Here is a 26,911-nt window from a genome sequence, read left to right on the forward strand (position 1 = left end):
CCCCACCCACTCAAGTAATAAACTGTTTGCCTTTTGGAAGAAGGTATAGGACCATAAAAACAAGAACCAACAGACTGAGGAACAGCTTCTTTCCCGGAGCTCTGAACTCTATCACCCCACCCTACCACGCATACAGACACACATACACACCTCACGCTTTAAAGGGCCGATACATGTGCTAGACACTTTGTAACGCCAACGCCACATTATAATTGTTTCCCTATTGTGTATATTTGTTCATTGTCATTCTCTGTCTTTTTAATCGTGTCTGGTTATAAGCTAATTACCACACAGAATTTTGTTATGTGACTGCATAATGACAGTAAACAATCTGAAAATTCTGTCCTCTAGAGTATGTAATTTCATCAAAAGATTCAGGGAATTGGGAGAAATCTCTGTGTTCAAAAGGGAAGGCTGAAAATCAATATCATGGCCATGACCTTTGGGCCCTCAGGCATCACTGCATTAAAACCGGGAGTGATTCTATTGTGGAAATCTCAGCATGGGCTTAGGAACACTTCCAGTAATCACTGTCTGTGAACTCAGTTAACTGTGCCATCCACATTCGCAGTGCTGAAAGATTTAAAGAGGTTTTTCAGCAGCATATACTCTTATATAGTTTTCTAGGGAAGACCCTGCATATTTCAGCAAGACAAACTAAGACTAAACTACGTAGTATTTACTGCATCTATTACAAAAGTCTGAGCAATGAACTGGTCTGTCTGCAGTCCAGATCTTTGACCAGTTTAAAAACATTTGGTGGACCATGAAATGGAAAAATATGGCAAACACAACCCAGAACTGTTGAGCAGCTAGAATCCTATATTAGACAAGAGTGGGACAACATTCCTATCCCAGAAGTCCAAACACTTGTCTCCTCACTTCCCAGATGTTTACAGACTGTTGTTAAAACAAGAGGGGATGATACACAGTGGTCCACATTGGCCCTGTACCAACTTCTTTTAGACATTTACCATCAAATTCAAAATTGCAGTTTTTTAATGGTGAATTGTCTTAATGCAGTCCTTTATGTTTATGACATGTTTTTCTATGGCCTATAGTGAAATAAATATGTATTTATGAGACATGCAAATCTTTGCATTGTATTTACGTTTTACACAGCATCCCAACTTAGCATTTATACACTAGGATTTCTTGTTATTTCTGGATTAATGCAACCACTGAAACCAATCTATCTGATCAGTGTTAAGTGATAGGACAACAAGGGCTACTTGGATGTGAAAAAAATGACTCTTTTCTGTGAAAGGCTTTAAATTTTTTACATCTATGAAAGTTGTATAATGCTGATTGCCTTTCAGACTAACTATGTTTTTAAAATCATATGCGGTTCATGCATGTCTTAATAAACTTAAGTTTCACACCTTAAATTTAAGGTGAGCACCCATAAACATTGAAATGGCATGATTCACTAAGAGGTCTAGGTCCGGGTCCCCCCCTGTCCTCCATGAACCTGAAAGATAGGAGGGAACTATGACAAATAATCATTCTGCACAGTGAAGGTCAAACATTCCAGTGAAATGACAGTAAGCAACACACTGCCCTCACTCCAGCGTTAGTTTGTTTCTTTTTTGTCCCCTGTGCTTTACAGTAGGTGGGAGGACATCAAGTTAAAAATTCTTCTAAATTCTTGGTTAGGTCTCCCAAAAAGAAAAGATGGTAGCATGGTGGATCGATGGCTGTCTAGAAGGTTTTGCACTTGTGATTTTGTTTACTTTAGATGTTTAAGTTTCCTCCCGCTAAAGCATGCAGGTCAATAAATAGCTATTAGGTGTGACAGTGTGATTGTCTCTGTTGACTGTGTGACAAGTGATCTGTCTGGGCTCTTCTTTGTGCATTTAGCAAAATGCACGGGCTGTATCCCTGCATGATTTGAATTAGGAGCATATGAGGAATGTGAATGACTGAATAAAAAATTCAAAAGGCAGCTGTTCAGCTAGATTCTGATGATTTGTCTGAACTGCCAACTTGCATACTAAATCTCTTTTATGTGAAGTGGAAATGGTGATTTAGCTTTTTTTTTTTTGCTTTCATATGTAGACAAATGATCAGTTAGTACATGAATAACTTGGAAAGCAAAACTGTGTATTCATGTGCATGATCTTTGTTCTTTGCATTCCTTACCATGTTCAGCGGCAAACACTGAGTAACATACATGTGTGGTTTGTGAAGTCACTTGACAGGGAAATAAAAAAACATAACCACTCCTTTTAAAAAAATCTTGACCCTAGCATTATATTTCTGCCATCCAGGGATATGACAAGCCACTGAAACATTCTTGTTTTGGATACAGCCTAATGGAAGTAAAGTGGGCCTATCCACAGCTCCTTTCTCTGAGTTGTTTTATTTACTGACTCTTACCAAAACCATGCAATTATGTAGATTCCACGGATTCTAGCATAACTGATACTTTCTCTGAGACCACACAAAAATAAATAGTCTGGCAGTGCATATGTGGCATGATACTTCAGGACACTGTTTGACCATAAACGCAACGATTTTCGAGGCAAGGGGTGGCACTCATGCATGAATGTTTGAGTGCTTAAATTAAAGCCCACCAAAAACTATAGCTTGTAAATCCAAGTCACCACATCGGCACCGCCTGACACAGATTTGGTCTAACAAACTGTGACGCTCATTATGTGAAAATGTGCTTCATTAGTGACTCCTTGATGGCTGTTTTGGAAGACCACCTTAACAAGTTCACAAGTTCCTTTTTCCAACTAATTACCTGTACAGTTGACAGTTGCTGTGCGGTGGTGGCTGTTTGTTTAGAAAACAAAGGAGCAAACCAAAAAGAACCAAAGCAGACAACATGTCAAGTCGACTCTTTCTTCATAAAACAGCTGTGTTTACAGTTGGTAAGCTAAAAGAGGATGTAACTTTCATTTAGAAGCATGGGACTCTGGTTAGCTTACAAAGTGTAAACATGTGGAGTTGCACGGCGTGGACATATTCTAAAATTTACGATGGGCAGAAACCTTTAGAGCCACTGGTAGATGTGCATTGCACTGTATGCTGTGCATGTGCTTTAAGAAACTTTTTTTTTTACTTATATGGTAAAACCACAGTCCTAAAAAGTACATTTTTAAGCTTGGTATTAGTTGTCAAAGGAGAAAAAAAGCATAGCAGATCCAACCAAACCTGACTAACTTGGGTGGATCTGCTATGAGATCCTGTGATTTTTTTTATTTTTATTCAGTGAAATCTCCTCCCTTTTCCCAGAAAAAACATTTCTGTAGAAGAAAGAGAGAACAATATGTTATTTGCACTTACTGGTCACTTTATTACGTACATATGTTTAACTGCTTCTTAAACCAAATGTCTAATCAGGCAATCACATGTCATCACCTCAGCACATTAAGGTTATAGACATGGACAAGATGACTTGTTGAAGTTTAAACTGAGCATGAGTGGTACTGAGTTGTTGAGAAACTGCTGATCTACTGGGATTTTCCCACCTCTAGAGTTTACAGAGAGATTTGTCCAAAAAGGAGAAAACATCCAGTGCGCAGCAGTTCGGTGGAAATGGTTTGTTGATGCTAGAAGTTAGGGGGAAATGACCAAACTGCTTTGAGATGATGGGAAGGCAACAGCCACTCAAATAACCACTCGTTACAACCAAAGTATGCGTACGAGCATCTCTGAATGCACAATACATCAAAGCGTGAAGCAGATGGATTACAGCAGACCACGCCATGTGGTCTTCTGCTGTTGCTCAAAGGATTGCTGACAAACTAAGGCTGCGTGGACTCGCCAAAATTGTAGAGTAGAAGATTATGAAAATGTTTCGTGGTCTGATGAGTCTCAACTTCTCTTGCAGCATTTACATGGTAGGGTCAGAATTTGGCATAAAACACATAAAAGCATGGATCCATCCTGCCTTTAATGGTTCTGGCTGGTGGTGCTGTAATGATTTGGGGTATTTTTTCTTAGTGCCTCTTACTAACAGCTGAACATAGTTTCAACGCCAAAGCCTACCTGAGTGTTGTTACTAACCATTGTTACTAATATCACAAAGAATGAAGGCAGTTCTGAAAGAAAAAGAGGGCTACAAAAGTAAACAGATTTCAACTCAGAGACTCGGCTGCATTATCTTAATGCTAATGTCGGGGGGGGGGGAGCAGTGACATTTAGTAGAGCTGTGGGATGACTTTACATTATTTATATTCTTTGTCAATTATGTGAATTTGTTTGTCAGGAGTTGTGAATGTTGAAAAAAAATAATGAAGAAGCTTGTGGCGCCTTCATTGATTTAAAGATGAAGCACTTAGTTTGCCCTCAGTCACTCGGTTGATTCTCAGGCTGACAATATAAATTTGCGTGGGAAGGCAGAGGAATGACACATTGCTGATATCTGGCTTGTGGCACCACTGTGGACATATTTATTCCTTGAAAAGAGCATTTAGTGCTTTTGGATCTATATGAAGGTTTTTTTTTTAACCCAGTCTGTGTGGGTTGTGTTACGTTGTAAATGAGTTTTTCCTCATCCATGGTTTACTCTCGATGCCACATTTTAGGTCAAGATGACACATTTCAGATGACCAGTAACCACAAATCCCAAGTTTAACGACAAGCAACAAGTTTGTTGCTCATAATAGCAAGAATCTGACACTGTTGTGAGTGGGAGTGTGGTTCTGATTGCATGGGGCAAACAATACAGCTTTTGAGGGAAAAAAAGGAAGTTGTTTATGTAAATGTGTAGGAAGTAGAGGCTGCTTTGAGCACATCACCATCACTTCCTATGACTAAATTATATGTAAGATGAGCATACAGAGACATTTCCCATAGTGACACATCTCAATCAGGTTATCAGGCAACTGCAGCTGACAGTAATCCAATGCTTTATGACCTTGATCCTATAGTGATAAAAGAGACATTGCACATGCTGTATCAGGGCAAAAGGTGCAACAACCATAGAATACTTATCATCCATTTGTTACTGTTGTCATTCACAAGGCAACACTAGTAAGGTTGTCAACAGGGTGGAAAGAATAACAATCCTGTGTCTCACTGTCAGCTGGGTTGAACAAAACTTTTAAGCTAAAAATATAAGATGAAGAAGCCGTTTCAGCAGAGGGATTTATTCTTCAAGACAATTTCATAACAATCTTATTGCATACGTAAGTGCCTGTGGGTGTAGGACAAGAGGTATAGATATTTTATTTTGTTTTACTTTCTCCAAAGCCTGAGGTGGTTCAAATTAAATTCCCAAAATGACAAAACTGTGATGTGTATCACAATGTGAGTACGGGGCTTATCAAAGTTCAGAAAAGTACAATTTAGAAGGTTTTTCAGGAGCCGGCTTAAGAGAAAACATAAATAATAAATAATTTGATAAACAAACTCAAAAAATACAAACTCAATTCAGAAAAGATAGATATATAGATATAGATATAGATATATATATAGATAGATAGATATAGATATGTGTGTAAATGAGAATACAAAATTAGAAGAGCAAAGAAAATCTATACAGAAACTATGCAAACATGATCAGTGCTAGTCCAGTTTGTCCTCTTTTTACCATGCAATACTTAAAAAAATATCAAAAGGACATTTAGAGAAAACGGCTTACAAAAAGCAGCAATTACAGCTAGCAAGATAAAAATACTCTGTCCTGGATTATAGGTATTACGGTATTAAGATACTGCGTTGGCTAAAGCCACAGAGTGCCGCGGTGTTGTATGAGAACATTTTATGTGACAAGAAAATCTCCAGTCAAAATTGTATTTTTTTTATTTGCTTTTTGAGCGTCTTAAAACAGCATGCTGTCCTCTTGTGCAGTCATTCATTTTGATAAATGTGGGACCTGACTCTGTTTGGCTTGCTGGTCATGCCACGATGGCCCAGATGCATCCATCTTTTAAGAGTAAAGGCAAAATATAAATATCAATAAAAAGACATTCAGACCACTTAATAATTTATCATTTTACTAAGCTTTAAATGATATACCGTGATCCTATTTTGTCATATTAGTCTTCATTTTTGAACGTAGATACAGAGAGGAAATGAATACTGGCACAATAAGTTCTCCAAACCTTGTTTTTCACCACCTCTGAGATTTTTGCCGTCCGAAATGCCAAACAAATCCAAATCCCCTGATAATTTGCAGGTCTCAGCAATCCATTATTAACGGCTTGACTTTCTATGAAGTCAATTTTGTGACCATTATATCTCACTATGCTTTTAATATCCCACATATCCTTATTATGGTTTTCTGAGAAAATACACAAAACCAGCATATAAAGGATCCATGTAATGCCTTACATCTGCAATCCAGTTGGATAATTGTTTCAGGGATCTTGGCCAGACGCAAAAGCACAGCTTGTCCACAAGTATATGCTGTATACAAGTAAAAGGTCACATTATGCTCCATTTTCCTGCAGTCTCAAATCGGCCTATATATGGCAAAGATCCAAACATGACCCACCCTCTGGCGTGGAGATGTACAAATTCCATTACATTTGTGGTTTAGCTTACAAAGATCACATACTTTATACTACCAGATGGGTATAAGATAGTTGCAATGATAGATATGTCATGAGTTTCTGCTGTTACAGACAGCTGAATGTTACAGTGGCTGAATCTGCTGTGGAATTTTTTTTGTAGCTGCAAATGAAATTTACGAAACCATAAACGTGGTTTATTAAACGAAGAGAGGCACAGGAAGGGAAGTCAGTAAAAACCGCAGATATTGGAAAATGCATAGTATAATAAAAATGGGCGCATAATAACTGAGCTAAAATCATGTGGGGGGGTTTATATACTTTTTTGGATGTTATCATGCTGATAATCAAATTGCCCCAATAACTCTGTTTTACAGTTCGTCACTTTTTTAAGTTAAAATCAAAGGTCAGCCAGCCGCTATAATGCCAAAACAGTATTTTTTCCACAAACACTGATTTTATTTAATTCCTTCCATACATTGTCCATTTCCCCCCTCATCGACTAATGCTGGTGCCATAAAGGCTCTGCTACATTTCATATGTGTCAATTCATTAATGAGGCGCACTGGCCCCATTACACTGTACGCTGCTTGCATCTCTGGGGAACAGGGGTAGCAGGGGAAAGCAGGCTTGCCAATGATTGCTCTGTTTTCCATAGTGCATAGCTTCCCTTTAATCATCTCCCTTTTTCAAAGTTCGCCTGTCGTAGCCTTGGGCGAGTCACATGCACAAACTCAACGCCGCTTCATCAATATTCTGTCATTTTTTCCTCACCACGGGATCTTTGTGTGATACATTTTGCTCACTATGATAAACCATATTGCCTAACTGTGTAGTTACCATGGGACTGAGCAAATGGTTTGAGGCAAAAAGACTTAAAATGGGCCATGACAGTCCCGTTCAGTGACAGGATGTAAGTACAACATGAGCTACATCAATAAAGTCATTTATAAGGGAAATACTTGATCTTCATGTGTGTGTGTGTGTGTGTGTGTGTGTGCTTTATGTGCAGAATCCAGTATACACAAACCTAGATAAGGTTGGGCTTTAACAACACCTGTGTATTGACTTATGACTAATGAAGTCTTCAAATGCCCCTATGATCACAACGGATACCAGCATCATTTTGTAAGACATCCTTTTTTCTGTTGCTATTCACAATTTAATATAATCCACTTTACAAAGTGATCAAATCTGATAAATATAGCCTTAAAAGTCTAAAGATGTTGGTTTGTAATTATGCATCTTACACTTTTATTTTTGGAGACAGGTTTTTTTTCCCACAAGTTTTTCAAGGTACACAGAGATTCACTGTCACATTGAATTAAAGGCATGATGAATTGTTTCCTCTACAACACTTATGAAGTCTGTATAATGTTGAAAATAAAGTTATGCCTCCAGGGTGCTGCAGAAGCGAGCGCACAAATTCAGTTCAACTTTCAAAACTTAATTTTACAACATAGTAAGACAGCGTGATAGCAAATCTGGTTTGATGCACTTATGCGATTGCATCAATGCAATGTACAGTATTAAATTAAGGCAGACGTTTTAAAATCGGTGTTTCAGCCGCAGTAATAAGTGATAAATATTCATTAGCTTTGTTTATTGCCCCCATATCTTCCCCACAATTTCTGTCAGGTATATAATTAAAATGGATCACACAGCATTTACACTATTGTGTGAATGCCAGGTTGCAAATCGAAACAAATGCAAAATAATAGCCAGATTTGTGTAACAATACAGTTTTACTTTACTTCGTGCATTCGCTCTAAGGAAGCAGCATAGTAACGGCGTGACAGCGCTGTCACCAGGAGACGCGCTGCTCTGGTTGAGGCTTTCTTGGGCTGTTCATGTCAAATCATGTTTTGGAATCCTGCTGTGGCAGATTTCTACCAGGACATAATCAGTTGTAATCAAGTTAAACGAGGAGGAAGTTAAAGAAAGTGCTGCAGCCTGCAGACTGATCCTTAAAAAATGGATTTATCATGAGCACGTGGCATGTAGCCCAGCAGTCTGTGGGGTGGGGTGATGATATGACATCACTCCAATGTCATATCAAGCCACATAGCTTGTAAGTGGTTGTGATGTTTTCTAACCATGATTTGCTTTTGGTGTACCATTTTCATTTGTGTTAGCACTGCAAGATTAACAGCGGAGTGATGTCTTTCTGATCTCATCTATTGTGAAGTCACAAAGGGGAAACATTGTTTGCTTTTGCCCTCTGTTGATGGATATTGATTGGATGAAAACAGCCCACATCTATATGCAGTCTGGTAGTTACCTGCTCCAAGCAACACTGCCAGTCACCTTTGAGGCAAATGTTTCCAGACAAGGACAAAGCAGACACAACGATGTGGAGACAACTGCTACTCGAAACATCATCGCAGAGGTCATTTGCTTGATGTGCTTTAGGCTAACCAATGTTATTTCTACTGAATCATTTTAATAATATGCTAAAAGTACTTTAAAGCCAGATGGCAAGCCTTGGTTGAAAGAATCTGCTGTTTATGAGTTGACTTGAACTGATGAAGAGGATTTTATGACATGTTGGACACCAGACTTAATAGTCATGTCTAGGGACTTATACCCACAGGGATTCAGTCCCCTGTGACTTGACACCATGACGGCTGATTTGTCAACAGCCTTACCACAAGAGACTGCATTAGTTCCTCAGTGTGACTGGGTAAAAAATCTAACTTGATCACAGTTGTGATGAACATGCAAAGTTATTCTTACTGTGGCCTTCCTCCTTGTGAGAAACTATTTGGTCTGTCCTCAAATTGGTCACTGGTCAGGGAAAGAGACTTGTGGCATGGCCAAGGACTTGGTATGAGCAGAACCGACTCCCTGACCCCTGTAATTGAGATGCAGGAAGAATACTGCATTCGTATCAAATGAAAAACTATTTTAACGCAGACAGGAGGAGCAGTTGCCAGGGAAAATAAGTTGATCGAGGAGTTGTCTGCCCCTTGTGGTTTAGTGGGAAGACCTGCTGTCGAGTCTATGATTAGATTGAACGTGCACTAATTTAGTACAGACTTGCAGCAGATGGATGTGTGCCGTGTCAAACAGTGACGACAACCCCAGATATGTGCTTATGAAAAGGACTGGTTGTTAATTAAGCAAGATAGGTGCTTATTACAGAGAGAGAGAGGAAAGGAGATGTACCAGCTGACTGAAAAGCCAGGGGACACACTCTGCACAGGTCAGCTTGGGGAGCACTGCAAATGCAGTGTGTGTGCTGAGAGCAAAAGTTATGTAGTCTGGCCGCATATTTCTTTTTTACCGAAAGGCACATAGCACGTACAGACATCATTCTACGGCCAGATAAGAGCTTAGGGCACTGACATTGTGCCGTCACTGGGAGTGTGACTGCAACTTCAAAGCCAGCGACACGTCAGCTTTTGATCTGAGAATAGGCAAGGGCGTCTGAAAACCACTGGTCAAAGTATAGTTCACTCACATTTCTGTTCTGAGCTGAAAGATGGCACACAGCTGCCACACTGTTAGAGAGCCACGAGAACTTATGATCTGTCTGCCTGCACACTCAGCTGTGTGCACAGAAAAACAGCATGGGTGATAAATATTGTAAGAAACACTTTAAGTGTGTGCAAACACAAAGACTTTAAGCCCGTTAACACCGGAATCTTATATGCTCATATGGCTGATTTTTGGAAATAATTACTCTCTGTAAGCATTTCCTCATGTTTGTCCACGTGAGCTTGCCAACAGCTTTTTACAGCGAGTAAACACTGTATCGCATATCCGGGCTGTTTGGGCAGATTTCATTTGAGGTGAAAAAAGCAAGTTTAAAGGTGAGGTTATGTTTGGATCATAGCACGCTAAGCTGTGTGAGCTGTAATACATTACAGGCTACTTTCCATTGCTGTTGCTGAATTTATTTTCTGTGGTTTGGTGCTGTTAAAAAAAAATCTCTGCTTATCTTTTCTTGTGGAAATAAGAGCTATAAAGAGACAAAAAAGAACCGGACAATTAAATAAATGCATGATTAACTGCATTGCACACACACACACACACACACACACACACACAGTGCTCGTTAAAATTCAAAATAATTAAAATGAAAGCTTGGATAAAATGATTCAATACAGAAAGGATAGAGAAGACTGAGCTTATTCTGTGTATCAAAGTCGGAAGACACCAGAGGCTTTACCCACAAATCTCCTTTGAATGGGAGCTCTGTTGTAAGATCACGGGTCAGCTAGGCATGAAAGTTTCACTTACATTTAGAACTAAAGCAAGACAGAAAAAGACCAAAAAGAGTGGGGACCTTGCAGTCACAGCGAGTAGGCAGAGAGAGAGAACAACGCAGTGAAGAAATATATGGTTCATGACAGGAAACAGGGCAATGGGGTAAAAGAAGAAAAAAAATATGTCTGAGGAGGGAAGTGGAGAGTTGACAGTGGTGCTGCAGTGGTGCTGCATACATGATTAAGCTTCAAGGTAAATATAATTATATATATATTTTGTTTAAGCTAAGGAGAAGATGTTTAAAAGATAAACCTGGTCATGCTCTTTACTTTATTATTGTCATCAAATTCATAAAAAAATCATAACCTACAAAAAGGTTATGAATATTGATCTTGAAGCCAAATCCTGATTTAGCTTATTCACTTGTGCAACGTAGCTCCATTGTATTTTTCGTTTGTTTGTTTCTATTTTAATTAAGACATATTACCTCCCCATACAATTGCACTGGGCAACATGTATCTTAAGAGCAATAAACAGGGCCCATTTGTTGTGGCTGTATATATACTGCATCCTGCGGGCGCAAGTACCCGTTCGTGCACCAAACGTGGATTAATCAGCCACTTTAAATTGTGCTCAGCAAATAAACTCCTGCTTGGGAAACATTTGTAACTTCCCGGTGCCCAGTTGCTGTAAGAAATTCATAAGCCTCTTTTAAAAGTTAAACTACATGCATTTACGTCTCCTGAGTAACCAGCAGGGGAGAGGATAAATGCCACATGCACAGCTGGGAAGTTGGGAAGTACTCAGAGAGTGAGGGACTAAGTAGCACCTGTTTGGTTTTGCGCCGTTCATGGAATTCATCAACAAGAAGCAATATGCATTAAATGTATTATGCATTTATTATGCACAACGTATTTATATATTCCAAATATATAAGCTGTCATGTCAGCTGTTACCGGTATATAATAATAAGCTTTACTACATTAATAATAACACTGCTGTATAGTTCACATTTGTGTATTTTTTTTGCCAAAGTTAAAGGATTTATCTTAATTCAATATTGGAATTAATAAACTGTTACAGTTGTTAAAGAAACATTTAAAGACATGCATTTGCACACTGTATCACTGGTAGATCAGTGAATAAAGATACAGCACTGTTCCTGTAAGTAATATATAATATAGATGATATGATGCATAAAACAGGACAAGAGCAAGGCTACGTACATCCCTGCAGGATTGGCCTCAAAGACCTTTATAGTGCCTATAAAGAATAGGAAATATATGCCTATATATCTATATATACCACTTTTTTTTTCAGTGCAGACAGTATATACACTGTATATTTAAAATTATAGAATACATAGCAAATATATATCATTGCAGGAGAAGATGGTTTAATGGGTTTTCAAATGGCTCATTTAGCTCTGTTTATTTAAATAATTATTTAAAATATTTTTAATGAAAATCAAGAGCTACGTTTCTGCGCTGATCTGTCATATTTAAACCATTTAGAAATTATTCAGAAGACATCATTCAGTGGAAAACATCTGTACAGTTAGCAGCGTTTGAAGATAAGTCTTTTTAGCAGCACTTCTAATATCTTAAGGTCCTTGTGTTGTCGGTGTTTTATATGGTCCTTAAATTTAGAAGTTATTGAAGTCCTGGGACTGAATAATAATCTAAAAATGAATACAGCTTGCACTTCTATTGAGTAAATGCTTCTATCAACTCCCTCATCAGCCCTTATTATAGATTGTAGATATCTCACACTAATGCCACCTTTAGTGTCATTAGGAATTGGAGCAGCTATCACATAGCATGATAATAGTCATTTGTTAGGATGTCACTGAAAACAAATGCTATGTAATATCCTGATGTGAGGCGCCGGGGAGGTGCTGTGTCTGTGATCGTCATTGTGATTTTAATGAGAATGTCAGTGCTGTCAGTAATAGGTAGCAGATTATAAAAAGAATCGCATATCTCCGCTCTGCTTCCTCACATACCATGGGGACATGCGTTTCTTCTACACCGTCTTTTGTGTGTATGTGTCTGCGTGTGTGCGTTTTTTGTGTGTGTGTAATTTTGTCTTCCATTAGGCTTTCTGCTGACATCTGTTTGGATGTCATGTCTTCCATCTGTGTTTGGCCACATGGAGCTGACCTTTGATGTTAAAGAAGCTTCATTAGCAAACATAATTAGTTTCAATTTGCAAGGTTATTTTGTCACTTTCATTTCCTCCCTGGATTTTTCGTCTACTCACTTTCATCTCACCAGATCTCAAAGACATACTGCCATCTAGTGGCCTTTGCAGTTGGTTGCATTTGAGGGTTATTTGTTGGAGTGGTAGTATTTGTTCATAGGCAACGTCCAGTTAGACGAGAGGCAGACTTTTCTCAGAGGCTTGTTTATAATTGTGTTAAGTTTGCAAAACCTTTCTCTTTTGCAAACTTAACACAGACTTTTTAGGGGGTTTTTTTTCAGTTCATGAATCTTTCAGATTTTTTAAATTCTGTTTCAAATAGGATAATAAATTAGCTGCTGCTTAAAATACTTTTTCACTTGCATCCACGTGAAATAATGGCCACACAATACTTGATAGAGGTATTAATCGAATGTTTTCATATGTGTCATTCCTAGTTCAGTTCCCACTTTCACAGGTTCTGTTTTTTGCCAGCAGATCCTGAGGAAAACTGTGAATCTCACTTGTTAGACTTAACTTAATGTATGAGGTTTAGTCAAACATTGCCAGTCAATCTCTTGTATTGAGTGTAGCCTCGACCCTCTGGGCAGTATCAGAGCTGCTCAAGTGCTTTGGCATCAGTGTGACAGGATTAACACATCAAAAGCAGTGTCAAGGCCTACAGCAGCGTCACACAGTCAGTACAGCACCTTTCATGTTCTGCTCAGGTTCTCTACAATTTCACGTAAGCCAACAGCAAGTCAGACGGAAAAAGATAATGGGGCCAACCTGCTGCTATCAGGCTTTCCCTCAGCTTCAGTGAAATATGTCAAATTCTGTGTGTTTGATGAAAGATTGGAGTTCAACAGGCTCAAGTCAGGAAACGATATCTGACTTTGTCACATGGCTGGGATGCAAAGGAGCATTTATGTCTGGCATTCAGTTTGAAATGATTGCTGCAAGCCTGCATAGTCTTCCTTTCCATGATGCAAACATTTGATAGTCAACAGAGAAGGAAAAATTAAACCCAAATCGTTTGGTACGAGTTCAAGTGCGAAGATGTCTTCCTGAGGTTTATAATCAGCTTGTTAAGGTGTGTTAGTGAGCAAAAGTGAAATGCTTCTCTACCTTTTTCACACGAGATGCATCCAGAGTAACAGTAAGCTTTATTCATCTCACTCAAATGCAAGTTTTCAACCTGCCATTTCTCATCCACTGTGTGTCAGAAATGTCTTAGTTTAATTTAGTGTTTGTATTTTCTCTCAAATGATTTTACAGCCACATACTGTTGTTAGTAACACTGTGGGATTTGGTTTTTTAATGACTAATCATGACTGTCAGTAATAGTAATGTTATAGGAGCTTTACCTTACAATATAAACCACCTTGAGGCAATTGTTGTTATGATTTGATGCTATAGAAATAAGAAATAGGAGCATTTGACATGTACTTTTTAGAAAAACAGCACATTGTCTTTTTCATATGTCATACATATATTAGGAGACATAATGCCTTATTGACTTCAATTTGTGTAATTACTTCAATCAGTTTGACTTTGTAGACATTTTCTCTTTAGCTGCTATTTTTTTTATTACATTAACTCTGCAGAGTTTTTAGATACAAAAAGACTGTTTTGAAACATAATGAATAGCTTATAGCTGTTAATAAACGCCATATTAATGTGCAATAAAAATGTAATTCAGTAAATATTTCTGACCATCTATTCTTGTAGGTACTGCTGGACTCGTATTTTGTTTAATATTTGGGGCTGTGATGTGAGGAACTGAAGTGAAACTGATTTTTCTGTATTAATGTTACATTGTAAGCATATAAAAACATCAATAACATCCCTGAAACTGTATTTATGATATGTATCATCCTTGATTGGAAATCAGACTTCATGTACTTATACAGGAGGCTTTTTTCCTATCTCACAATGACCCCTGTCCTTGTGTAGGTGGTTGACATAAAAGAGAAACTAAAGGACTTCAAGAAATTTTGGTCCAACCTACCTGAGGCGATGTGTGTAGAAGACAGAGTGACCGCTGGAAATGCCAGCGAAGAGGAGTGCTGGAACGGACACACCAAGGGCAGGTAAGGGCAACAGAGCCTGAAGCTAATGCCAGCTAACACAAAAGGGTAGAAGTCCAAAGTCTGTTCAACCTGCTTCATATTAAGAAGTCTAAGCCTAGAATTAAGAATCAGATTATGTGCTTTCACCTGCTCTGCAAGAGCTTAACATGCGTTTTGATTTGAACTAAAAGTAAGCTGTTGTCTTAAACATTATAAAAAAAACTTTTCTATGTGGTTTCAATTCATCTCGTGTAAAATATCATTTGCTTCCATGCGTTTTGAATTTGGTGGCATATTTGTGAAATTGTGTTTTTCTTCTTCTTCTTCTTTTGTTTTTAAATGTTCAACCAGCATCTAGATCCATCTGTTATTTTGGTTTCATTTTAAAAAGCTAACATTTGCATTAGGGCTCCAGATTCCCTGGCCGTTACTGATCTAACTGAGAAATCGATTTTTGCTTTTAATCGTTATATCAGCTATATGATTTTGAATATTTTAAACTTCTTTAATTGTTTTAATTGATATTCAATGCTATTTTCAGTGGTAGAAAAAAACAACATCAATTAAAGAAGTGAAATTTTGCCTCTTTCACCTCAGCAACATTTCAGACGTGTGTATTTTCCAGAGTGATCTGGACTTATGGAGAACAATTGCTGCTGTGTCAGATGATCTGTGGAATTCCATCACATGACGACCTGCCGCTTATTTATCGAGCAGGAGTGCATTCAGCTGACACGTTTTCCCGAGAGAAATATGTCAAAAGAATGTCAGAACATTACCCTACACGACTGGGTCAAATGTTCATTTTGCCAACATTGTTGTTACCTCAAAGAGCAATTCCCAAGTGCTGTACTGGACCCATGACTCAAAACATTTATGGAATTCGACCGTGTTTAGCCTGTCTCTGTTTTTGTTGAGTGAATGCTTCTGATGAGATTTCAGAGAAAGCAGTCTATAACAACTAAACAAAGTAAAGGTTTTCTTTGTTTAGCAACTAAACAGTATCAATGAAAACGGTTTTTTTTTCTTTTCTTTTTCCATCAAGGTACTTTCCTGAGGTCCAAAAGGATGGCCTTACCAACCAGGTGAATAACCCTGAAGTGGGTGTTGACATCACACGCCCAGACACACTCATCCGTCAGCAGATCATGGCTCTGAGGGTGATGACTAACAAGCTGAAAAATGCCTACAATGGCAATGATATCTACTTTCAAGACTCAAGTAAGCCATTTGCCACTTCTGTCATACACACAAATAGAACAACTCACTACTAATAAGCTGTCTGCCTAACCCTAAGGCAAAGGTGATCAGCGTCAGTAAAACTGCAAGCAGAACTAAAGGTGCAAATAACAAAAATTGTATAATAATAATAATAATGATAATGATAATAATAATAATAATAATGATAATAAACAAAAACAACAACAAAAAAAACGTATCTTCTGCCAGGTTTATGAAATTTTGAGACGTCACACTGAGTGTGCAAAATCACGTTCTGTTTAACTGTACAAATGACACCATTGTCAAAGGAGCTTACAAAGAAAAGCATCTGGACTTCTTTAAGTTACTTGAAGATGTTTCACCTCTCATCCGAGAAGCTTCTTCAGTTCTAAGGTCAAATGGTGGGGAGTCCCAGATTTAAACCTAGTGGGAGTATCCCCCCAAAGAGGGACAAAAGGACCCCCTGATGATCCTCTAATCGCCTGAGCCAAGGTGTGAAAATGGGTGTGGGTCCCAATCAGCCAGGGATTCGGGTGAGCTCATTGTGAAACCTGGCCCCACCTTATCATGCAAATTCCTGAGGTCAGATGACCCAGGATGTGAGGGGGTCCTTTTGTCCCTCTTTGGGGGGTTACTCCCACTAGGTTTAAATCTGGGACTCTCCACCATTTGACCTCAGAACTGAAGAAGCTTCTCGGATGAGAGGTGAAACATCTTCAAGTAACTTAAAGAAGTCCAGACGCTTTTCTTTGTAAGCTCCTTTGACTACGATGACCTGGATGACTGAGAACCTTCACAGACAAATGACACAATTACACTAATAAACAAAAAGTAAAGAATCACAAGTAAATACTCACTGCTAAGTTCATTTTAGCCACTTGGGGGCAGTATAAATAGGGAGACACATTTTTTAAACATCTTTGCAGATTTTTACTTAATGTCTACTTGATGAATAAAAGTTTAGCATTGAGTCTAATTTAAGAATTGTTTTAAGTCTCCCATAAGTTGATGAGAAATATATTTGAAGCTGAATGCTTGACTGTGTTAACCAGGCAGTGTCTGTTTATTATTTACTGTTTAGCATGCGTGTAGTGTGTATATATTAGCATATCTGAACAACACTGAGTTTGTGATACAATGTGCTGACCGTAAAATTAAGACAATTTAAGAGACTAAAGGAAAACAGAGAATGACACATTTCCCACCAGGTGGGTGATAATCATGTGATATTTAAACCCTTTAATTTATACATGAGAAAGTTCCACAGTGTCTGCTGGAGATTTTGAGCAATGTTACACTGCTATTGCAGTGCTGTGCTCATTCTGGCTTGTGTTACGGTATTGCAGGCGATGAAGGCAGTGGCTCAGGCAGTGGCAGCGGCTGCACAGAGGTCTGCCCCACATACATGGACGGTACGGCTGCGACTGAAATCCCCGTGGTGAGAGCCGACCGGAGCGGGCCTGTGGATAACTCTGCCCCGCTCTGTGCACCGTCTGTAGCACTGCCAACCATGCTGGCCCTTTCAGCCTTGGCACTTCAGCGACAGTGGAGATAATGCTAGAGGAACAGGCTAAACATGGACAGCAGGGGTTTGTTTTTTTTCCTTTTTTCCCCTTTTTTTTGCAGTTTTTTGTATTCAGGCAGATTGGAGCAGACAGCATTCAGACTGCCAGCTTCAAGGCAAGAAGAGTCTGCTCTGAAAAAGAGAGCAGTCAAGCATCATGAGTTCCCACTTTCCCAAAGATTGTGCAGTGCCATCCTTAGACTTGATGTGTTTTGGCATCACTTCACCATCTAACAGCGATGCCACCCCTACTAACTCTGCTTCTGAGATTTTAGTAAAGGTATTATTGTAGGTCTTAATGTGGAAAAATATAACACGCACTTTGATTGTTTTGATTTTTTTTTTATTGCAAAAAAAATAGTTTATTGTGTGTTGGAAAAAATGTTGAGAATGTGGTCATTTTATACACGTGTTATTTTTTTAAAGCAAAGGATCCTTTGATTTGATCTGAATGGAACATGTGGTTTTAACTGACACCTTATTCCATTGTCATGAACTTATGTGCCAACTATTCATTTCTGATGAGAAGCGTAATGCTGTCATGTTTATTTTTAGATCAAATGCAGCTTCTAAATTGTGTTTCACAATCATTTTAACTGTGTCATATGGAAAGATTGTAGTTAAACTATGTCATGGGTTGGTTATGCATCTGCACAGCTTTTAGCTATTCTCTTAAAAACCTTTCAGCAGCTGCATTGTGCTTAAAGTCACTGTTAGGGTTAAGATTGACATTTTATATACTAATTTGCCTTGCAGCAAATTCATTATGTGCAAAAATATTCTCATATCAAACTGGATCCTTAGGCTTCAAGAGTAGATAGCCTGGACAGATTTATTATGGAGCAGTTACTCACATTTAGAGAAGGTGCCGCTAATATATGGGTTATGCTGTCAAGGTAGATGCTGCCTCTGCAGCGTTGTGGTGTGCATGTCCTGATATAAAATATATTTATACCATGTCAAATATTGTGATTGATAATATAATTAGTAAGTTAAGGGTTGCACAATGGGTCTCATGCAACCACTAAAATGCAAACTTGTCAGTAAAACTAATCAAATACAAAGAGGTGTTTAAGTGCTGCATACAAGTGTTCTTCTCACAGCACAGAGGAGGTCATGTGAAGTCACTGAAAAGCAGGATTATCTTCTTTAACTGTGTAAATGGACGTTTACCATTTTGCACTCGAAGACGATTACTATCAGTTCTTGGGCTGCTGTAACCTCGATGTTAATTTACAGTAACTGGGGCTTTTAGCATTTTCAAAAAATACTCTAGAAATATTTACAGGATTTTGAGATGATTCATTAATACTGTAAATGTTGTTTTCCCTCTTATTTTTAAGGTTCAGTAACCAAAGCATATTCTGTGTGTAAATGAACACTGTAGGACCAAAACTAAAATACTTTGTGACAGTATTAACAAGTTGAAATTACAAATTTAAAAAAAGAAAGAAAATTATATATACATAGACAGATAGATATATAGATCTATATCTATATACATCTATATATAATAGTTGCAAAAGGTTATGGAAATATTAGGAGAAGAAGCAGCAACAGCACATAGTGGTTACTGGAAATGTAAAGAAAGGGTCTCTAAATTTATCTGGAAAGCTTGAATGGTTGCGTCTGCAGCACAGACAGGCTTGAAGCCGGCCACAGTCACCTGTGAAATGAGAATCTGTGGAGACTGGACAGAGCTGAATGCTTCAGTGAAGTTCCTCACTAGAGCGTACTTACGGAGAATGTGAGAGGCCTGGCCGTGCTGAGGGGGGCGGACAAAACCAGCCTGTATGTACGTCCACTGTTCTCTGAGAGCCCGACAGGTTCATAACCAACAGGCCTGCTAAGCTTACATTTCCAAGGAATTAGCCTGTATTAAGTCCTTTGCGGCATATCACTGAATATTTGTTGAGCTTTTTCTTTATTTCATACGAGTCACTTTTTTAACCCACATTTATTTCAAGAATATAGAGGAAATATGTCAAAGTTTCATTTAAAAGGACCCATTATTCTACATTTTGATCTCATAAGATGCCCTTTTTATTGTTTTGTATCACTGAACCTTTAATATTTTTGCAATAAAATATTGAAAATGGATGTATGGTCAGACAAATTATGACTCACAAAAATGCTCAGTTTGGGTTTTTTGTTATCTCTTTGTTTGTTTTTCAGAATTAATGCATTGCTGTTTGATTTCAAAACTAATGAGGAAAGGTTTCTATGGGGTTTTAAAATAATTTCAAACTGAGGTTTGAAGAACTAGTTGAGCAAATATGCCTTACTGTTTTTGGTGCAATTAAGATGATTGCATTTTTGTTTTATTGCTGTTCTTGAGAATAAATTCTTATTTAAAAAAAACCCAAAAACAATTTGTAATCATATATGTTTTATATATATTGATGATTGAGATGGTAAATCAGGTTAAAACTGGTTAAAGTAGAAATGCATTTAATTGAAGACTGATTTAAGAGTGCGAGGTACTTGGTAGAACAATCGTGTGATTCATTTGCTAACATGAAATTAGATGCAACAGCTAAAAAACAACATGCTATTCAAAGAGAAGATTATTATTCTGCTCTTCTTCACAGTCGTGATAGCAGACAGGATGCTCCATTACTATGAGGTATGTTTGAGCACTCAAGCGAATTTCAGAACAACAGGTGAAATCTAGGCTTCTTCTGTGTACTTTCTATTTGTGAAATCTGCTTTTATCAGAGGTTCAAAGCCTCTGTTTCTCCGCTGACGCAGGTAGAGCACAAAGATAAGGAGAAGTACCAGGAGACCGATGAAGATTCCTCCCAGAGTGGAGCCCAGCACAAAAACAGCCGGTCCTCCATCTGCATCTGTATAGATGAAACAGGAGATGGATTGCTGAAACCTTTGCAGTTGCAGGTTCATTGAATGTGAATGAAATCTGTAAATAAGAAGATATTTATTCCAACATAACAAAAAGAGGGGTTTTTTTTATGTTGATGAGCCAGCGCCATGGATTTGAAAGTGGTCGGCAGTGAGTTGATATTTGTTTTGAAACATGCAATGTTGCCCTGTTTTATTAGTGTTCACTGAAAGGCCACACGTGTCAGTGGCGTATATATAATTGAGAAATTTTGCCAAAAAACTATCCATTAAAACCATAATCTGTCATTTTCAGACTTTGGTCTTGAACCGATCATGTTGGCAGTCTAATTTAGAAAATTCTGTTTATTTTTTTTCTTTAATAATTGTATGGGTTAGGTATGTCTACTCTTCATGCAAACCCAGGCCAACTCTTTGCTCCACGCACACTGTACACACTTGAGTGAAATCAATCTTTACTCTCACCAGTAAGAAATTACATCAATTTTCCAAAAATGTCCACCTATCCCACCGATCAAAGTTTTTCTTTCACTATTTGCTCACCATCCAGGGAAATGGCATAAGAATATCCCAGCTGCTCAGATGGAACATAGACTTCCTCATTAGTAATGGAAGGGAAGAAGGGAACCATGTTGTAGTCTCTGTTGTGTCCAATGGGGGCCATCTCATCTGGGAAAGTGGCGTTGGATGGAACAAACCTTCTCATCCATTCATCAAAAATAGCATCAGTGAAAGCATGGAGCACCTGCAAGGTACAAATGACAAATATCATTTTTATAAAAATGAAAACAAAGTGTGTCAGAGATTTTTTTTTATCAGAGGAAACCATTGAATTAGGTTTTCACCAGAAAGATGGGGTCATTGGCTGCAGAGTGAGCCAACGAGCTGGTTCCATTGAGCATTGAGTGGACAAGATTGTGAAGGTTGTCAACGGTTTCGTCCAGTTCTCCATCAGGTTTGTCGTACCCTTCGAGAGCATTTCTGTGAGGTACAAACAACAGCATTAATTCATTTGTTCTGTGAAAGAGGTGGCATAAATGTAACATCATTAACAATGGTGAACACTCCACTTTTACCTAAAGCTAAAGGAGGAGTTGGTGAAATAGGGAGGGCTGTCAAAGTCCCGAATTCCAAGACAGCTTCTGACGTCAGTCATTGTAGGCAGAGTCCTGTTGCCTTGCCGGATCATCCCTCTCTGTATGAAACCTTCACTGGTTCCATTACAAAGGGTCACGAGACGATTGTAGTCGTCGAGACTGGAAATAAATTAGATACACGTAAAGAATTTAAATGTTTCACCAACATGTACCATGAACATTCGTTAATTGGTTACACATTTTTAATACAATTACTGACAATTGTTTCCCTCCAATCAGTATTTTCTTCTGACCTGTTACACACCACCCCCCATCTGGAGAACCTGGACTGGTTACTGATGAGGAAGGGGTTGTCTGGGTTTCTGCCTCCCAGCAGAGTGTCAGTACACACATCACACTCACTCTGCCCTGTGGCAAAGTTCCAATATGGGATTGCAAAATTCTCATTGCCAGTAAGTCTCTGCAGAAGAAAAGGAAACACTCGTGTTTCTATGAAAAAGTATTGCTAAATCAGCAACATGGCTCTATAGGGATGTTTTATAGGGCCAACTCTCTCTCGTTTATATTTTATATATATCATTTTTAGGTATACCATTTTTTTATTGTCTTTTTTTTAATGCAAGTTTAAAATGTCTTTGTGAAATATTGTAAGAATGATTTGTCTGTCAATTTTTCACCAAAATGTTAGTCATCAGTAAGCTTATTGAATATAACATGCAATAATCTGAGCTTTAAACAGATGTCCCTTTGACAGGTCATTTATGTTTCATCAGTGAATTTAAACAAGAATTGTGCACGCAATTTAAAAATCTGATGAGCCCAAATTTAAAAAAAAAATGCAAATTGTTGTGCAAAGGATACACTCCTCTACTCTCCACCACAAAAAATATAATATTTTAAGAGATGTTTAAAAAAATACAAAAATAATACAAAATTCCAAATACCTGGAGTTCTCTTTCCAAACTCAGGAGGTGATACCTGTGCCAAGTAATGAATGCTGGCCCTTTGTGTGAGAAATCAATGGCTTTGAAGGGACGACCTGGACCTGGAGGAAAATGAATTGTTTCATTAGCTCCTCTTTAGTCTCACAACAGTTCTGAGCTTAATAAACACTATATCTAATGCCTAAAAATATGAATTTTATAACAAACATATGAGAACGTAAAACAAAAAGTTAAGTAAAAGCATTCCTCTTATCAGTTTATATGTTACAGAATTTTTGTAGTTACAGTAAAAAAGGTCTATACTTGGAATTTGTCAGGCTTCATAAAATTTCATTAAAAAAGGGGGGGAATCTGCTTTGTAGGTATAGTATTTGTCTTATTTGATATTTTTTTTATTGTTATATTCCTGAAAAAAAACCCACACATTTAATGGTTGTAGTGGTTTTGTGTAAATATGACCATGATGGTTTACCAAGCAGAGTGTCTCTAACAGAGTAGTAATGCTGCCAGACAAAGAAGTCATAAACGGAGATGTTGGCAATCTGTGGCTCGGTTCCATTTGGTCCGAGGAGTCCGAGCCAGTGCTGAGTGGCGATGACGTAGTCTGGGTGGATGCTGCTCTTGGCCAGTTCCAGAGCGTCCAGGAACTCTTGGAGCTCTTCAGGGGTCAAGGAGTGGATATTCTTCCGCACAACGGGAGCTTTCCTCTGGTCACAGTTTGGTCCGATCCAGCCAAACTTGCACTGGCCGCAATCATAACCTGCAAAGTTACCTGCAACATAAAGAGCAAATTAATTGTCAAATTGTGCACAAACATGTAGTCACAAAACACTGTACAATATTAGATTATTCTGTTATTATATGTTACCTTATATATGTAATCAAAGTAGTTGAATTAGAATACTGCTGTAGATCACATTATACCCTTTAATATAGAGTGTGTGAGCTGTATGTAGTTTAGTTCTCATTATACTTTTGAGTTAACAGAACATATTCACATATTAGTTCATTAGATAAATGTGCATCACTCTGTATCCTTGATCTGCTGGGAATGTGTTACACTGTTTTCTTGACATGCTTAATTGTTGAATCATGAAGAGAAGGTTGTAAGCAGGAGACTCTGTGTCTAAAGACAGGGGAGATAGATAGACCACATTCCACACCCCCACCTTACAGAAAGCAGAGAAACAACTGCCGAGGTCATAACTTAGGCGCTGTAACAGAGAAAAAATGTGATGTTTTGGCTTTTACGACTAGCTGGGGGCCACTAGAGACTATAAAAAGCTGAGCAACCCGTCACCATTTTGAGACATGTGCCTGACCCTCTGGTAGCATCTCTCCCGTCCGGACGTTGTAATGCTCTGACTGTTGAATTGTATGGAAATAAATAATTGTTGATTGAGCATTTATACACCGAGTATTGTCCCTCCTTCAGCCCAAAGATTCAAAGAATTGGGAGAATTCAACAACAACAAAATAATAAAACCTAAAAATGCAGTTTAAATGCAAAAGATAAAAACAGTTACTACTGCTAAGAATCTCAGAAGGCCTCATTAAATAAAAAGCAGACAACAGACAAGGTTTAACACAACCCTTTACCTAGTTAAATCTAAGTCTACTTTAACCATTTACGGATTTAACTTTTCTTATTTATCTAAATAAGCTGGTCAGCACCCACCAGTACATCTGCAAGTCTGATTGAAGAATTTGGTCGGCCACCTCTCTCTGTCATCAACATTCCTTAGTCTGTACGGTCCTCCCCAGGGTTTGGTGTCGACTCGAACAGCAGTGCAGCTTCCTCTTCCCGACAGTGAGCCACACACATTGGCAGGGTCTGAGCCCACAGCAGGGCAGCACTGCTTGGACAAAATCCCCTCCACTGTGCAGCACACTCGAGGAAACTGAGCCTCTGACAGGTCAGGGCCAAAGAGTAAACAAAGAAGACCAAGACCCAGAGCAATCATGATATATCACCTGTTTCTTTCAGTCAGCAGTGACAAATCAGTTTGTAGATCAAATCTCAGCTGTAATACGCTCAATTAGTTACCCCAGAAGAGTGTGGAATCTCACTCTGCTATGGTTCCTTGCTGTGTATCTTTGAATTAGATTCAGTGATAGGTTTAATATCTACAGAAACAACTCCTGCAGCTAAATCATGTTGTGTTCCAGTTGCCTCCATGCACATTAAGAAAGCCTCTGATTTCTGTTCTTGCTTTTGTAGAGGAGGATTAAGCCACTGGTCTTGTGATGATCACCTGACAGCAGAGCTGTGAGCCACACTAAGATCCGGATGAATTAACCAAGCAACTGCCTGAAGGAACTATTAAGGATATGTATAGAGACTTTATGCCAAAGGACTCCGTTGTGATTTTTATTTGTTAGCTGTGGTTGAGTCATATTCAGCTATCCAAATAGAACAAAAATAGTTTTCAAATCAGTTCCCCAACTGCATGCCTAGTAAATCTAAATAAGAGACTAATCACTTTAATCCTGCCAGACGTTTTCTGAAAGTTTTGGAGCTTGTTAGTACAGGTTGGTTTTGAGCTTTTTGCCCTCCACATTTTCACCGCAGGTCTCAGCTGACGTCTTCTGTTATCCATGTGATCTGCGGGAAGAACAGCAGTAGAGGTATTACGACGTTGTTACAAAGAACTCTTTTATCTTTCACACACTATACATACAGTGTCACTGTCTGTGTGATTCCTAACAAATAAAGAGCAAAATGGCACGTGACAGTATGAAACTACTGGAAAAGGTTTGATATCCATCCATTCACTTCCACTTATCCTTTTGCAGGGTTGATAATTTGTGCATATTTGATATCAGTCACATAACCAGTGGCAGAAGAACTATGATATTTTAAATACACACAGCAGAAAACCCTACAATCAAAATGCATCGACATTAATTGTTGCCTAAACTTAATACCTGGTTGTGCCACCTTTAGTAGTAACAACTGCAATCAAGCATTTGTGATAACTGGCAAAGCATATTTCACATCGCTGTGGAGGACTTTTGTCCCTCTCTTTTTTTTTCTTTTTTTTTTTGCCTGTCCCGTTTGGCTCTTTTGCCATCAGAATTATTGTCTAAAGGAAAAGAAAGATGCCCAACGGATTTACTTTACCAAATTGACCATCCCAGCCTTGCCGTAATGGTCCATTTGATTCACCTTTTATTGTTTATTTTATTTTCACTTACTGAATACGGGACAGACTTGACTGGGGGAAAGAAAGAGGGAAAGAGAAACAGCTGAGAAGAGGGACGGGGGAGAAGGGCAAAAGACAAAAACCAACAGAACGGGCAGAAAAAAAAAAGAAAAAGAAAAAAAAATACATATATCAATCACCTGGATCACCTGCTGAGAAAGAAAAAAGAAAACAAGCAGAAGAGAACCCCCTCTTTTTCGCCGAATTTTTTTAAATTCAGGCACACCGGAGGCTTTTTGGGTATGAGCGGTCTGTTTAAGGCCATGCCAAAACAAGTCCAGACTTTGACTAGGCCACTCCAAAGCATTCATTTTGGGGTTGTTGTTTTTTTAGCCATTCAGAGGTGGACTTGCTGGTGTCTTTTGGATCATTGTTCTGCTGGCCAACCCAAGCTTTGGGGCATGGTCAAGCATTCTCCTTCATTATATTCTGATATAGAGCAAACTTCAAGATCCAGTCAAGTCCTCCAAGTCCTGAAGCACTAAAGCAGCCCCAGACCATCACACCATCATCACCATATCTGTATTTAATTGGTGGCAAACTTTTTTTTGGCGAAGTTACATGATGTGTACTGTGTCAGAAGGGACGGTAATCTGATCAAGATATTATCATAACAGTACAATAGCGGTCAAAGTTTCCTTTCAAGAGTTCCTTGAAAGTCCTATCTGAAGACAGAACAACTTGTTCTGATAATAGCTGAATAACTCTACTGTGTCCAAAAGACTTTTAAAGAGTGGTGTTAATGATGCTGTTTAGATTTCACTGGATTCCATGTGACAAATTGTATTATTAGCAATCAGTGCTGAATGAAATGGAACAGAATAGCCCTTTATTGTCATTGTGCAATGAAATTCCTGGAGTTTTAAGAATGGGTCGCACTGTCTTCTGGGATACAAATGAAAAACAAATAATAGTAAACTAATAAACTTAGTTTATTTTCAACACTTAACCCTTTACAGCCGATCGGAGCGGGCACGCTCTGTTTTGCGTAACTATTTTTAAATCCCGGTAGCTCTGCAACCAAGTAAGCTAGCGCAATAATTTTTTTTGCATATGAAACTGGAGGAGTTGTACTTACATCTTATGCC

General features: G+C 38.4%; 2 protein-coding genes across 3 annotated transcripts in view; one reads left to right on the forward strand and one right to left on the reverse strand.

The window, feature by feature from the left end:
* Nucleotides 1-20,078, forward strand: part of LOC147311529 (glypican-6-like) — a 79,401-nt gene extending 59,323 nt beyond the window's left edge. For both annotated transcript variants that reach the window (XM_086265784.1, XM_086265785.1), the window contains 3 exons: nt 14,817-14,953; nt 15,978-16,153; nt 17,500-20,078. In XM_086265784.1, coding sequence (XP_086121910.1) covers nt 14,817-14,953; nt 15,978-16,153; nt 17,500-17,708 — 522 coding nt within the window. In that variant the 3' untranslated portion in view covers nt 17,709-20,078. The remainder of the gene's footprint in view (nt 1-14,816; nt 14,954-15,977; nt 16,154-17,499) is intronic.
* dct (dopachrome tautomerase) lies at nt 17,207-25,202 on the reverse strand. Its single transcript, XM_086265786.1, has 8 exons — nt 24,296-25,202; nt 23,090-23,389; nt 22,618-22,718; nt 21,967-22,133; nt 21,653-21,832; nt 21,422-21,557; nt 21,120-21,321; nt 17,207-20,563 (listed from the first exon to the last, which is right to left on the reverse strand). The coding sequence occupies exons 1-8, from the start codon at nt 24,579-24,581 to the stop codon at nt 20,388-20,390; spliced, it is 1,548 nt and encodes a 515-aa protein (XP_086121912.1). The 5' UTR covers nt 24,582-25,202; the 3' UTR covers nt 17,207-20,387.
* Nucleotides 25,203-26,911: the final 1,709 nt, after the last annotated feature.

The sequence above is a fragment of the Aulonocara sp. 'chitande type north' Nkhata Bay genome, linkage group LG16, assembly GCF_057382095.1.
Source record: "Aulonocara sp. 'chitande type north' Nkhata Bay isolate Kocher_YH1m ecotype deep benthic linkage group LG16, A_spYH_male_GT1.1, whole genome shotgun sequence".
In the NCBI taxonomy this organism is placed as follows: Eukaryota; Metazoa; Chordata; class Actinopteri; order Cichliformes; family Cichlidae; genus Aulonocara; species Aulonocara sp. 'chitande type north' Nkhata Bay.

Coding starts and splice junctions, on each gene's coding strand:
- dct (XM_086265786.1), bottom strand. CDS start 24,581: ATGATTGCTCTGGGTCTTGGTCTTCTTTGTTTACTCTTTGGCCCTGAC. Junction 22,719..23,089: donor TGTTAGAGACACTCTGCTTG/GTAAACCATCAT, acceptor ATTTTCCTCCAG/GTCCAGGTCGTCCCTTCAAA. Junction 21,558..21,652: donor AACTCCTCCTTTAGCTTTAG/GTAAAAGTGGAG, acceptor TGTACCTCACAG/AAATGCTCTCGAAGGGTACG.